General features: G+C 48.1%; 1 protein-coding gene across 2 annotated transcripts in view; it reads left to right on the forward strand.

The window, feature by feature from the left end:
* Positions 1-566: 566 nt before the first annotated feature.
* TGFA (transforming growth factor alpha) overlaps positions 567-12,681 on the forward strand; it is a 30,314-nt gene continuing 18,199 nt past the window's right edge. Inside the window, exons 1-2 of one of the 2 annotated variants that reach the window (XM_039324143.1) lie at positions 567-758; positions 12,364-12,417. In XM_039324143.1, coding sequence (XP_039180077.1) covers positions 719-758; positions 12,364-12,417 — 94 coding nt within the window. In that variant the 5' untranslated portion in view covers positions 567-718. Of the gene's footprint in view, positions 759-7,438; positions 11,284-12,363; positions 12,418-12,681 lie in introns of those variants that run through there. The other variant, XM_039324142.1, reaches the window with a different exon arrangement.

Genomic DNA, 12,681 nt, shown 5'->3' on the forward strand with positions numbered 1-12,681 from the left:
TCTTCGGATCACAAACCGAGTTTGGTCTATAAAAGGAAATCCCGGTCTGTTACAGCAAGACTTAATGAAATGCAACTATAGAGAGAAGCAATAGAGGAAGACTGTAAAAAGAAAATGCACGGAAACCGGTTTAGATAAAGGTTCTGATTTAACCCTAAAAGAAGAGGCGAGAGAAAGCATGAAGTATTTGGGATGAGACCAAGGGAAAGGAAAAAATTGAAGACATTCCAGAAAAAGTAGTTCTCAACAAATTGTCCACAACGGCAATAACTCTGTTAACAGCGATTAAGTAATTCAGTTAACGTTAACGGTGAAAGGAAATACAACCGAACTGTATACAAAATGCGCCCGGCCTGACAGGAGACCCGCGCCGGCGCGTTCAGACGAGCGGGACGCCCCTCCGTCGCCGCGGTGACTTCGCGTGTCAGCCGCAACTCGGAAGGGCGCCGCCTACCCGTCCCCGCCGCTCCTGCAGCCGCCCGGCCTCCCCCGACACGCCAGCCAACCAGCCGCGGGGGCGGGGCGGCGAGGGGCGGGGCGGAGCGCGCCGCACACCTGAGAGCCGCCGGCCGGCTGAGCAGAGGCGAGCAGAGCCTTCGCAGCCGCAGGTGGTAGCCTCGCTCTCGGCATGCTGGGCGGCGCTGCCGGCCACGGGCTGCAAAGGTGAGCGCGCCGCTCCCGCCCCCCCCGCAACGCCCCGCGCAATCGGCGGGGCACGATGGCCAGCGCGGCCGCCGAGGTCGCCCTGCTCACGCTCGGTAAGTGCGCCCGCCCAGCTCCGCGCGGGCACCCGGAGCCCGGCGCGGGAGGGAAGTTCTCCCGAAGTCGCCTCTGCTTCCCGGGCGGCCTCTGCGCTCCGTTCGGGCCCCTCGCGGCCGGGGGTCTCCGGCTCGCGTTTCGAGCCTCTCCGAAACGGCCGCCTCGCTCGCTCGCTCGCTGGGCCGCTGCCCTTCCAGCCCGCCCCGGGAGCCTGGGAAGAAAGAGGTTGGTCGGCGCGGCTGAAGCAGCCAGGCTGGGGGAGACCTTCGGGGTTCAAGAGAAAAGCCGGAAAGGGGGGGAAGCGAAGCGAAGCTAAGAATCTTGCTTCTTAATGAGGACTACCTGCTTTTCTTTAAAGAAAGGGAAAACTGCGCCCAAAGCTTTCCAGGCTTTTGCAATCCGTGGCTAATTGGAATTCTGGGATTTGTAGGCACCAAGTTGACTTCTAGGTGAATTGTAACCTTTTACCTCTGGCTTCCTTGGTTTGTGCTTCCAGCATCTGTGTGTGTGTGTGTGTGTGTGTGTGTGTGTGAGAGAGAGAGAGAGAGAGAGAGAGAGAGAGAGAGAGAGGGGCTGATCTTCATTTTTCCTACAATATTTGGCAATTGACCCATTTGATATTGGAACGAGTTTTGATCCTGGTAATTTTCTGTGTATCGCCTAGTGTTTTTTCCCCCTTAAACTTAAAGCCTTCTAAGGTGACTTTGCAAAGCAGGGAGCATTTCTTTCTCAATTGCCTATCATTGCTGTCCAGGCTAATTATTCTTTTGAAAAATGTGAAATAGCTGGATAATTACAGAGGTGCTATTTTGGGAAATTTGACAGGCAATCAAGAGCTCGTACCCCTCTAGTCTTGAAAAAGAAATCCTGGCTTTCAGGGCTGAGTTTCAAGGGCATGGAGGCGTGAAGGAAGATGCCTTCACAAATTACAGTCCTAACCTCTCCTGCGCTTTGGGGTCAGCAGATCAAGACGTGTCCCTGCAATGCTCTGGCGCATTTGGCATGTGCTATCAAAGCTTTAGCTGGCATTATTTTCCAGTCAGCCACATCTCTGGGCATTCACCTCTCCCTCTGACTGGGCAGACAGCCACGGCTGCATTGGGAAGGCCGAAACCCTGAGCCCATGTTCTACCTCCAGGGACTCTGGATGGCTGGGGACCCCCGTGCCCCACTTGTGCTGCTGGAAGCTCTGGGCTTTACGGTGCATCCCATTCAGAGAGCACCACGCTGGGGAAAGTCTTGTGGAGGATGGGCTGGGCTCGGGCAGAGCTTCTGAGCGTGACCTGGATGGTCCTGCTCTGTTCTAGGCTAGCTGTCCTTTCAGGGTTTGGCTGTTTTTTGTTTTTGTGTTGTTTTTTATATTTTCGTAGCTAGAAACTCCAGGACTTCCTTTCTTGCAATTTGGAAACTTCTCCCTTAATGCGCCTTCAACAAAAATAGATTTGCTCTGAGTCACTGCAGTGCTGCCCTTCTTGCACAGGACGTAGGAGAGTAATGCCATTGAGACATTCCTGGTCCTGGCCTCCAGGCACCCTCATTAAGCATCCCTCATGCAGACTTATCAGCCTGCTTACTTCCTAACTGCCCTGAATTAAGTGGGAACTACTTTTGAGTAAACACATTTCAGGTCTAGCTGCAAAATTACAGGCTGGAGAATGCTGCGTTGTTGACAGGCCCTGAGCACTGCTGCCGCCCGATGGGCAGAGCAGGGCTCTCAGGCAACATTTGGGGAGAGGAGTAAGGTTCAAGAATGAGCCCATCTGGAAATGCGGTCTGCTTGATGTGGAACGAGGCTAATCATGGAAGATGGTCTAGTTCTGGAATTCAAAAATGTTTTGGTGGTATAACAGTTTTCCGATGTGCACACAGACCAGCTCCAAGTTCACCCATCTTGAATGATGGCCATCAGAGACAAGGTTCAGCTGGACTCCTTCAAATATTTCAAGTATTTGAAAACTATTTGTCAGCAATGGGCTGTTTGCACAAGCCTGATAATCATCTGATGAATTTCCCTTAAGAAGCAGATGATAGAATCCAGCTTCTGCTTCCTCCGACTCTAGACATGGTGGCTGTGCCTACTGGAATTGTAGGAGTTGTGTTCTCAGCATGTCTCGGGCAAAATGCTTGTGCTAGTACCCCAAGGAGTGTTGGGCTACAGTGTTGCAAGAACTGCACCACTGTCTCCTGAGCAGATTACCCCCATTACAGTAGATTAAATCGGATATCTTTGCAACGTGCAAGATCCCTTCATTATTTGGGTATAATTCTTAGAGGGTGCAAGTATCAGGTGCATGTTTTTCTAGAGTTAGAATTGCTCAATAGTTACATAAAGAGGCCAGTCCTCCTTCAGAGGAAGCTATGCATTCATCTAACATTATAGGGCCCAATCTGGGAAGAGGTTTCCTGCTCATCTCCTGAAAATGGCTGGGTGAGCAAGAAGCCGGACAATGGCCAAGACCTCACTTTCTTGGCTGCTCAACCGTCAGAACGGCCTGGCTCATTCAAAGCCTCGGCACAGCCACAAGGTCAGAGTGTCAGAAGCTTGGGACTGAGCCTTTGTACTACCTTGTAGAGGGGGAAGGGGGGGGGCAAGTGATGATCACCATAACTACTCCTAAGGTGCTGTGCATGTGATGCATGTAAAAAGGGGGCAGATTTGATTTGCAAAATTGCGGAGACTATCTTGATTTTCTTGACTCTCACTGCAGGTGCCCTGTTTGGATGGCGCTGTACTTTGAAATGGTCTTGCTTGTATGTGTGGATTGATAACAAAGTGGGATTAATGGCTGTTCCTAAGATTTTCTGGGTTTGCCAACATATGTGTGGTGTGTACGGTGCTTAGTTTTTTCAAAACCTGCTGCGGACCGCATGCATCACAGCAGTTTTCTTACAAGCTAGGTTTGCACAGCAAGCTTAATTTGGCTATTGACTTAGCCTGTTCTTGAATCAGCCTAGCATATGGGATCATGGACTAAGCAAACTTTTTGGTCTATGCAGCCATCTCAACTGCAGAAAAAACTAACCAAGCCTGGGATGGTGTAAAACAGCTTGCAGTGGGCAGGTGCGGCCAAACCCACTTTCTTGGGTGGGGTCTTTGTGATGCCTGCGATGTCTGTTTGCTATATTCCCAGAGGGGTGGACTAGAAGACCTCCAAGGTCCCTTCCTGCCCTGTGATTCTAAAGAGCTGTAAGATCAGGCCAACTGCCAAACACACAACATGCAATCATGTGACCGTCAGAACTTTGAATTCAGGTCATAAGTACCTTTTGGGGTCACTTCAAAAAGTCTCTAATTGACTGGTTGTAAGTCAAGGACTGTATAAAAGGCAGGTGTCCGGAACACTTTTCTTCTGACTAGTTGTTGTTTTATTTTGGAAAGAAGAAGGAAGCTAAGGGCTTCTGGAAGCCGTGAATGGCTTCCAGACACTCTAGTCAGGGCAAGCCATGTTTTCCCTGCCTTTTTGGTTGGGGCGTCTGCTTAAACGTTTAGCAAAATGCAAGTTTTAATCAGGATATAGGCTATCCCAACTCTTCAATGGTTTTTCCTGATAAAACCAATTTTTAAGAAATCACAATGCTGTGTTACTTTGAGTTGGAACTTAGGCTTGTTGGCCAACAACCCTGGGAGAGATTCATCTGAGCGGGAGCCATTTCCTAAATGCGGTTGTTCCCGTGTCTTGGTTGAAGAGAATGGCCCCGGCAGATCAGTAGCCTCTGGCCTGTGATTTGCAAGAGGAAAATGGGAATAAAAAAGCCAATTCAGGCAAGTCCGGAGTTATGCTGGTTGTTCTTGATGTCATCAACTTTCCTTTCACAACGGTTTCTCCGTGTTAGGTTGCTGGCCTTCTCAGATGGGAGTGGGCAAGCTTTTGAGGTGTCCAGTATTTATTTATTTATTCGTGGCTATTGGAACAGGAGAGGCTGGCGTTTTGGTCCCCTTGGGTTGAACTTTAAGAAAGGCATAAATAAATCTACCCGAAGAGACTCAATACACTTTTAGGGATTATTTTGTGGGGAAATCACTGTAGAAAATTAGTAGTTGGCTGCCCAGTGCCAGCCCTATGGTTTGGCGGGGGTTCTGGAGATTGCTGAGCCGTGAGTTCTCCTGCCTTCTCCGGCATTCTCTTCTGCCCTCCTGCTGAAGAATTTGAACGCTTCCTCTTCCTTCGTGTGGCTTTTTAACAGAGGAGCCATTCCTGAGTTTGGCTATGGGGAAGCGTAGCTGAAAAACCTGTTGTGGGAATCCTGCCTTTTTCTCCGGCTCACTTTTTTCTGGTCCTGAGAGACCTGGAATGAACCACTCCGCCCTTGGCTGGCAGATTCTTCCTTGCCACCGAAACTGCCTGATTTCTCTTGCTGACTACTCCAAAGAGAGTTGTCTGGAGCTGGGATGCTGGGGGCACACGGCTCTCTCTTTCCTTTCAGCCTTGCTACCGGAGGGCAGGAGCTGAGGGGCTCCACAATTAGGGGAGGGGGATGACTGACAATCAGTCTGCCTTGTCCTCAGAATACCTTCTTTTACACCTTGTAGAGCAGTGTCTCTCGATCTCAGGGCCTTTAAGATGGGTGGACTCCAATCCCCAGAATTCTCCAGCCAGCATGGGGAACTAGGCACTTCTGGGAGTTGGAGTCCACACTGTGGAAGAGGCCTCTCTGTGGCTTGCCAGATCTGGCTGGAGGTGGAGCATTTCAGGAGAAGCTCCCTGGAGCCTTCAAGCAAGTTAGGGCCTTTTGTCATGGGGTAAAACATCAGGAGGCCTCTGATCTTGACAGTCATCCAGCGCCATGGCACCTGCAACCGATGGAGCTCCAAAGTGGAGAAAAGACAGCAGCCGTGTCCTCCTTGGTGCAAATCGCTTTAGGACATGGGAGGGAGAGTTTTTCAGGCAGGGCCACATCTTTGCTTTGGCCTCTGAGAACATTGGGGGGAGGCGTGTGTTGCTGATCCACGTCACCTTGCTGCCCTCAGAATGGAGGGGCTGAAATCCCTTTCCTGGGTGGTTGCTATTTTTCAGCTGCTATTTTGTTTCTGACAAAATAGGTTGGAGAATTAGTCTCATCCTGTACCCAAACTCCTGCCCAGGACTGTGAGCTACCCGCATAGTTATTTGCCTTGAAGAAGGCCCAAAAACGTGGTCTAGAAGTGCCCTCAGAACCTTCGGAGGAAGCAGCCATCATGTATTAACTGCTTTCCAATATTTGGGTGGCTGTCGTGACCAGCATCAGGTCACTTGGTATTTTCAGATCTTATCTTTTGAAGTGATGGCTTGGATTATATGTCAATGAGTTTTAAGAGAACAGAAAAATGTGGCCCAGAAAATGGATAGCCATATATCAGGTGTGCTTTATGGTAGATTTATTTATTTATTTATTTATGAGACTTATATACCGCTTATAGAGATGATAGTAAGATTGTGTAGGACAGCGGTTTCCAACCTCCGGTCTGTGGACCGGTACTGGGCTGTGGCATGCCAGTAACCCGGCTGCACAAAAAGCAACGCCCCATCTGCGGGATGCAGGCAGCACACAAAACCACACTCCCTCTGGTACGTGGAAAAACCTCTCTCAACATAACCGGTCCCTGGTGCCCAAAAGGTTGAGGACCTCTGCTGTACGAGGTCCTTTCCCACTTTTTTCTCTTTAACCTCCTGCCTTTCAACACAGTGCTTTACAATGTTGGGCTGACTGGCCCAAAGTCACCCAGTTGGCTTTTGTGCCTAAGGTGGAACTAGAACTCACCGTCTCCTGGTTTCTAGCCCAGCACCTTAATCATTAGACCAAACTGCTTGTTTTTACTCAGAACTTACAGGTCTTCATTATTCCCAGCACTGTCCCATCACCTTAACTGGTGACTTGGAATTGGCACTTACATTTTCAAGCTGCCCTGTATTTTGCGACCCTTTGACTCAGGAGCCACATTTCACTAAATGGAAGCAATTAGGCAAAAACTGATTTAGCATTCAATTTTAATTCAAACTTGATAAGTTTTATTTGGCACATGTGATTATTCCCCATGTAAATTTTCCATTTTCTTACAGACACAACTTGTGGAGGGCTCCCTCCCAAAATACGTGGGGGGAAAAATGTGGCCCCAGAGCCTAAAGTGTCAGGTTATCCAATGTAAATAAGATAAGAACAGAGGCCTTCTAAAGAGCTACGAGTACTGCTGTAGGAGAAAGGAGTCGGGAGCATTCGTGTCCTTCTGAACTCTTGGCAATTGTCTGGGCAAGTCAAGGGCATCCTCCTTTCTAAGAATGGCTCAAGGTGCCCCAGCTGGCTTCGTGTCCAAGGCAGGACTAGAACTTACAATCTCCCTGGTCCCAGTCCATGACCTTAAGCCATAGATCAAACCAATTTCTTCCCCAGTTCAGAGAACCCCAGCATGTGAAGGCCAGGATGGTGTGGTTAGAAAAGCTGAGGTGGGTTCTGTAGTACCAGCATTTCTCGCAGGAACTGAATCGAGATTGGTTGATGCAGAAAACGTGCAAGCTCTAATCTTCACTTTCTCCCTATTTTCCCCTCTTCTAGACATAGAGTGCTTTGTCCACAAGTGACCTGTGGTTCGTAAATGTTTTAATCTAAATTACCTTGTGGGATTAAATCATCAACTTGGAATTCAGTTTCTCATTCTAGCCAGGTACTTTTGGTGATTGCATTACTTCTTTGTTTCTTGCATGAGGATCTGTTATGCCAGCTTGGCTTAAACTTGGTTGTGACAACTCAGTAAAACATTTCATTTGTGTAGTGAAACACATTGGAGTATAATTACTTGCTATCCTGTCTCAAACAAGTATTTTCTTCTGAAAGGCTTAGATTATATTAAGCTTGTGCTGGCACCTTTCAAATAAAAAAGACAGGAAAAAGATGCTGAGACCCTAGAAAGAATGCAGAGAAGACCAACAAAGATGATAAAGGGTCTGGAGGCCAAACCATATGAGGAACAGTTAAGAGAACTAGGTCTAGTCTAGCGAAGAGAAGAATTAGGGGTGACATGATAGCTGTCGTCCAGTATTTGAGGGGCTGTCACAGGTAAAAATTCCTGAGTGCAGGACAAGAAGTAACGGGTGGAAAATCGTTAAAGAGAGATCAATGCTAGAACTAAGTATAAATTTCCTGATAGTGAGAACAATTAACCAGTGAAACGACTTGCCTCTGGATTAACTATTTGACCGTGATTCTATGATATAGAAACATAGGGCTACAAGGGATGGTATAAGGTCTGCTGCTCAAGGAGGGGGCTGGACTAGGAGACCGCCAAGGTTCCTTCCAGCCCTATGATTCTATATTCTGTGTTGTCTTTTCTAAATAATCCAGTCCCTTTGCCACCTGATTAGAAGAAATATGGGTATGGGGGTCTAAAGCTTCAGTCCAGGAACAGAGCATCCCTTTGCATAAAAAAGTGGAGCATAATGGAAATATTTTTTAAATTGTTGTGGGGGCTGTTGTGGTGTGTAGAGAGATTCCACTAACACCATTATTGCTAAGCTCTTTGCTCCTGCTTAATCTGGCATCCTGAGTTGCAGCTCCCAATGGTGCTTGCCATGTGGTGGAGGATGCCCAACACAGAGATCTTCCCTATAGAAGACCTCCAAACAATAAGCTGATCGTGACAATCTGAGATACAACATCATTTTGTATTTTTAGTTGCAACCATATCCAATATGACCCTAAACTCCTCTCCAGGTCAAAAAAGTATAGTTCCTTCCATAGCTTTCGAAGAAAAGAGGAACATGATGTTTGTCCCTCTCTTAGGCAACTGTCGTAAGGCATAAAAAGAACAAAACTCACATATCCAGGATAAGGGTTAGCAGCACACCCTTTTCTCAAGAAATCTAGAAGTGTGTAGTCATCATTTCCCACCTCGGAGCATCTTCTGACATTGATATCAAGTGGAGAGGCTACACCTTGGCTTATGTATCAGTGTTCATCATATGTGCTGCTTATACTCATTAGGAAATTTGAAAATTGTGCGGTGTGTTATATCATAGTAAATGGTGCTTAAAAATTTTAGCTAGTAAGGGTAAAGCATCTCTGCTTCAGACTGCTGGATTCCAGCAATCACTGGATGGCCTCCTTGTAGTAAAACAGGTCACAGTCTGTCTCCCCCCCCCCCATCAAAACGCCTTGCCCTTTGGGAGAGCAATGGGGCAAACAAGGGTCTTCTGGAGTCTCTGAAGCTAAATATGATGGATGATCTTCAGGATGGAATCTAACATTTTGGGGTTAATGGCTAACTTGGTCCCTTTTAACCTTCATGTGATTAAGAAGTGGGTAGTGTGTGAGAAATAGTACAATTGCACAATGATATCTTATCATGGAGAAACTTGCTCAGAGGGATTGTATACTTGACATAAATTGGAGGAGTTTCTATATCTTCCCCGCAGAAGTGTTATAAAATTGGGAGGTGCCGGTGTGACAGTTGGAGGCCCTCACTCTCCAACGGCTCCTTCTCTGCCATCGATCTGGCCGCCCTCTTTGAGGCCTAGTCATTCTTGCCTTAAAAAGGAAGCTTATTTCATGGCTGAAGAAGGAAAGGCACTCTTTAAATCTTGAAAACCTAGCAGAGTTTGGTCGTATCGAGTATAAAGAGGTTAGCTATCAGAAATGTGGCTTGTTTTAAAAATTGAAATGAACTTTGGTTTTTATAACTTGTTTTATTAGGAGCCAAATTATTGGAGGACTTGGGTACCAGAATGAGATGTAGCTGTCTACCTGAGAAAGAGATATTTTAGCCATTCAGCTGAGTGGGAAGGGGCTCCAGGGGCCTCCCAGGACAGACTGTCAGCAGTTTCATCCCTCCAAGCAGGGAAACTCAGTCGGCCATTCCTCTTCTGACTCATGAGGCTTTTGCTGAGTCAGAGGGAGTCCCCCCCCCCCAGGCACTCCTGTGCTGCCCATGTTTTATCCAGAGACCTGGCTTAGGGGAGGGCAGAACGGAAAGTCTCGCTGAAGCTCCATCATTGGAGGTTTTCAAAGAAAACGGGGGTGGACTAGAGGACCTCCAAGTCCCTTCCTACCCTCGCATTCCAAGTACCAACAGCCGAGCCTAGCTCATCATAGGGCTGTGGCAGGCGAAGCATTATGTACCTGTGCACTCCCAGATATGCACCTTATGCAAAATGCCCCCCCCCCACCGTGCTTCCCCTGGGAGAAAGTATGTGCAAACTGGGGTCAGTTTCTTTCTGCTGCTGATTTTCCCTGCCTTAGTTTCTTCTTTCAATGGCTGGAGAAGCAGGTGGGTTGGCCTTGGCCTCGCGTTCTGCCACCTTGGAACAGCCGGTGCAAACTTCCTCTGGAACAGACTCTGGAAGGAGGGAGGGCACCCTCTTTCGGGACATGCTTTTTCCGCCTTCAGCCTCTCTCGGGTCACCCCAGGCCTCCTTTCAGGCTGCTCTGCTTCTCCCCGGGTGGGCTTGGCTGGCCTCCGTGGGTGGGGGGGTTGGATGGAGGTGCTCCCTCCACCCCGGGGTGCCAGTGTGCCTCCGGCTGTTGTCAATGGAAAGCAGCGTCAGGCCTCGAGGCAGGGGCGGGCGAATCTCTGCGCAGCCTGCACCTTGGTTCTCTCTGCGTCTTCCCAGAAGTCCACAAACACAACGTGATTGTGCAGGTCATGGTTTCAGCCTGGAGGTGTTGGTTCCTTCCTTGCCATCTCACGGTGACTCAGCGGCATAGAATTCAAGGGAGGGGAGGGGGTCAAAGTACAGCTTTTTATACCAGTCTGGCGTAGCTGGAGCCTAACCCTGCGGCCTTGGCCAAGTTCTTCCAGCCCGTGGTGGAGCATCCTGCCCACACCCTCCTGCAAACAGCTTCTCCACTTTCCAGACGGAAACCAGAATGTGCCAGCTTGGACTATGGCTTTGTGGCACCACTTCCTCCTCCTCCTCCACTAGGGAGTCACGCTGGTTTCTCTTCTGCGGTCGGTCCTGTCGGAGGGGACTCGGTGCAAGGCAACTCCAGGCTGGCCCTGAGGTCACCTGCAGGCCAAGCCCTTCCATGAGAGAGAAAGCCCCATTATGAACCAGCAGAAGCTAAGGCCTGGCTATTGCTAGTGAAGTTTCTTTCAATAATTTTATTAATTGACAAGATCTCTTAAAATGTTTCTGTGTTTGAGGGTTGGAGTTTGACTGAGTAGAGAATTCATCAGGACATGACTTGGACAAGCTTGGGAGGCTGCATTGCACATACTGATTTTAGAGGGCCATTGTGGGAAGGTCCTTCGCTTTTTAATTGGTTTGCCTTTTTCAGGACTTGCACTGGGGCACGGGTGTCAAACTTGCCACGTCACGTGTCGCGATGTATCGCAACTCTTTTTGCATTACCTGCAATGGGGTGGATGTGGCTTCGGTAGGACGAAACTGGCCCGCGGACCAGCAGTTTGACACCCCTGCACTAGGGGCTCCTTTTAATTCCCCCTGCAAGATGTGGGAGATTGCATGAACAGTTTTTCAGTAGTTGAATTCAGAACCAACTGTGGCAACTGCAAAAAGCACAGGTGGCCCCGGAGTTCCAGCAGACTGCACCAAGGTAGGGAGAACCTGTGAAGAGATTTTTGCTTCAGTCGTCTCAAATTAGGCCACATTTTTTGTGTCGTGTTGAAGATTCAGTTCTGGGTGTTGTGTCAGAATATTTATAAATGGAGGAAGGAAAATAGATCCCCTGACATGGAGGATTCCTCCAGGGATGGTACCATGTTTGGAAAGGTCAGATGAATAAATACTTTTCCTCCAGGGGAGAAGAACCTTACCTGAAATTGCTCTTGGAACTTGGATGTCAACATTTTGGATTTCCCCTGACCATTCGGTTTATAGGCTGTTGACTCTGGTGGACAAGAAACAACAGAGAAAACAAAAGTTCTAATAGGATTTTTTTAAGAAGAAAGCCCTCCGTGTGTGACTGGAAGGGAGGGAAACACTGCTTTCAAAGCTTCTGGTTCCGCAAAAAGTGGGTTGCATTACTAGCCAGGAGTCAGGTGGGTCATAAAGATTGTATGTCTGTTCTAAAGCAAGTAGCCACGGAGGGTGGCTTACAGCTCTTGACCCACATTCCTCTTTTTTTTCTTCCAGATCTCCCCCTCCCCTCAAGTCCAGTTCATTCCCCCCCTGAAATTACAATGTTGTCTTACTGCAAATGGGACCCAGAAAAATGGTTGGAATGTATGCATATGTACATAACTATGCTGGTTTTGCAGATATAAGGCTACTTTGGAAAGTAGTCACAGCAAGAACTGCTGTTTGGACTTAAAGCAGATTTGCTCAAGTTCCGGATGCAGATATAATTTTCCCCTCATCAGTATTTTAGAGGAAGAGAATGTGTTGCTGTCATGGAATTGCCATCTGCTTCATGTGGATGTGGAAATAGGTCTTGGTCTGCTCACAGCAGCCAATGGGACTTGCTCTAGAGCAGGGTTTTTCAAACTTGACAATTTTAAAATGTGTGGACTTCAACTCCCAGAATTCCACTTGTGTCTGGCCATTAACAAACCCAAATAGCATCTCTTAAAATATGTTGCCACAATGTGATGTCATACAATCAAAATTTAAAAGTCAACTTGTATTTCCAATTAGCTGCTTGATTATTTTTAACTTGGATGTTTTCTTCTTGTAGGTGTTTTGTTGGCGGTGTGCCATGCCTTAGAGAACACAACATCAGCCTTGAGGGGTGAGTTTATTGCATCACAAGATCTGATACCTTAAAACTTCACCAGCAACTGCTCTTATCTTCGGGTGGGACTGTGTGCTAAGCATCAGCCACTCTGGGGCTTGGATGAATGGAGGAGAGCAAGATTTTGAAGCTCCCCATTGGTCCTCTCTAGCCAGAGGCCTTCCAGGTAGATTGAGCTTGTGGCCACTTGTGGGTGGGGAAGACTTTAACCCCATGTGCTTGGGGGGCAGCTGATTTCCTCTGGACCATTTGTAAATCAGC

Source organism: Crotalus tigris, unplaced genomic scaffold, assembly GCF_016545835.1.
Source record: "Crotalus tigris isolate CLP2741 ecotype Arizona unplaced genomic scaffold, ASM1654583v1 scf7180000024293.1627790, whole genome shotgun sequence".
Lineage (NCBI taxonomy): Eukaryota > Metazoa > Chordata > Lepidosauria > Squamata > Viperidae > Crotalus > Crotalus tigris.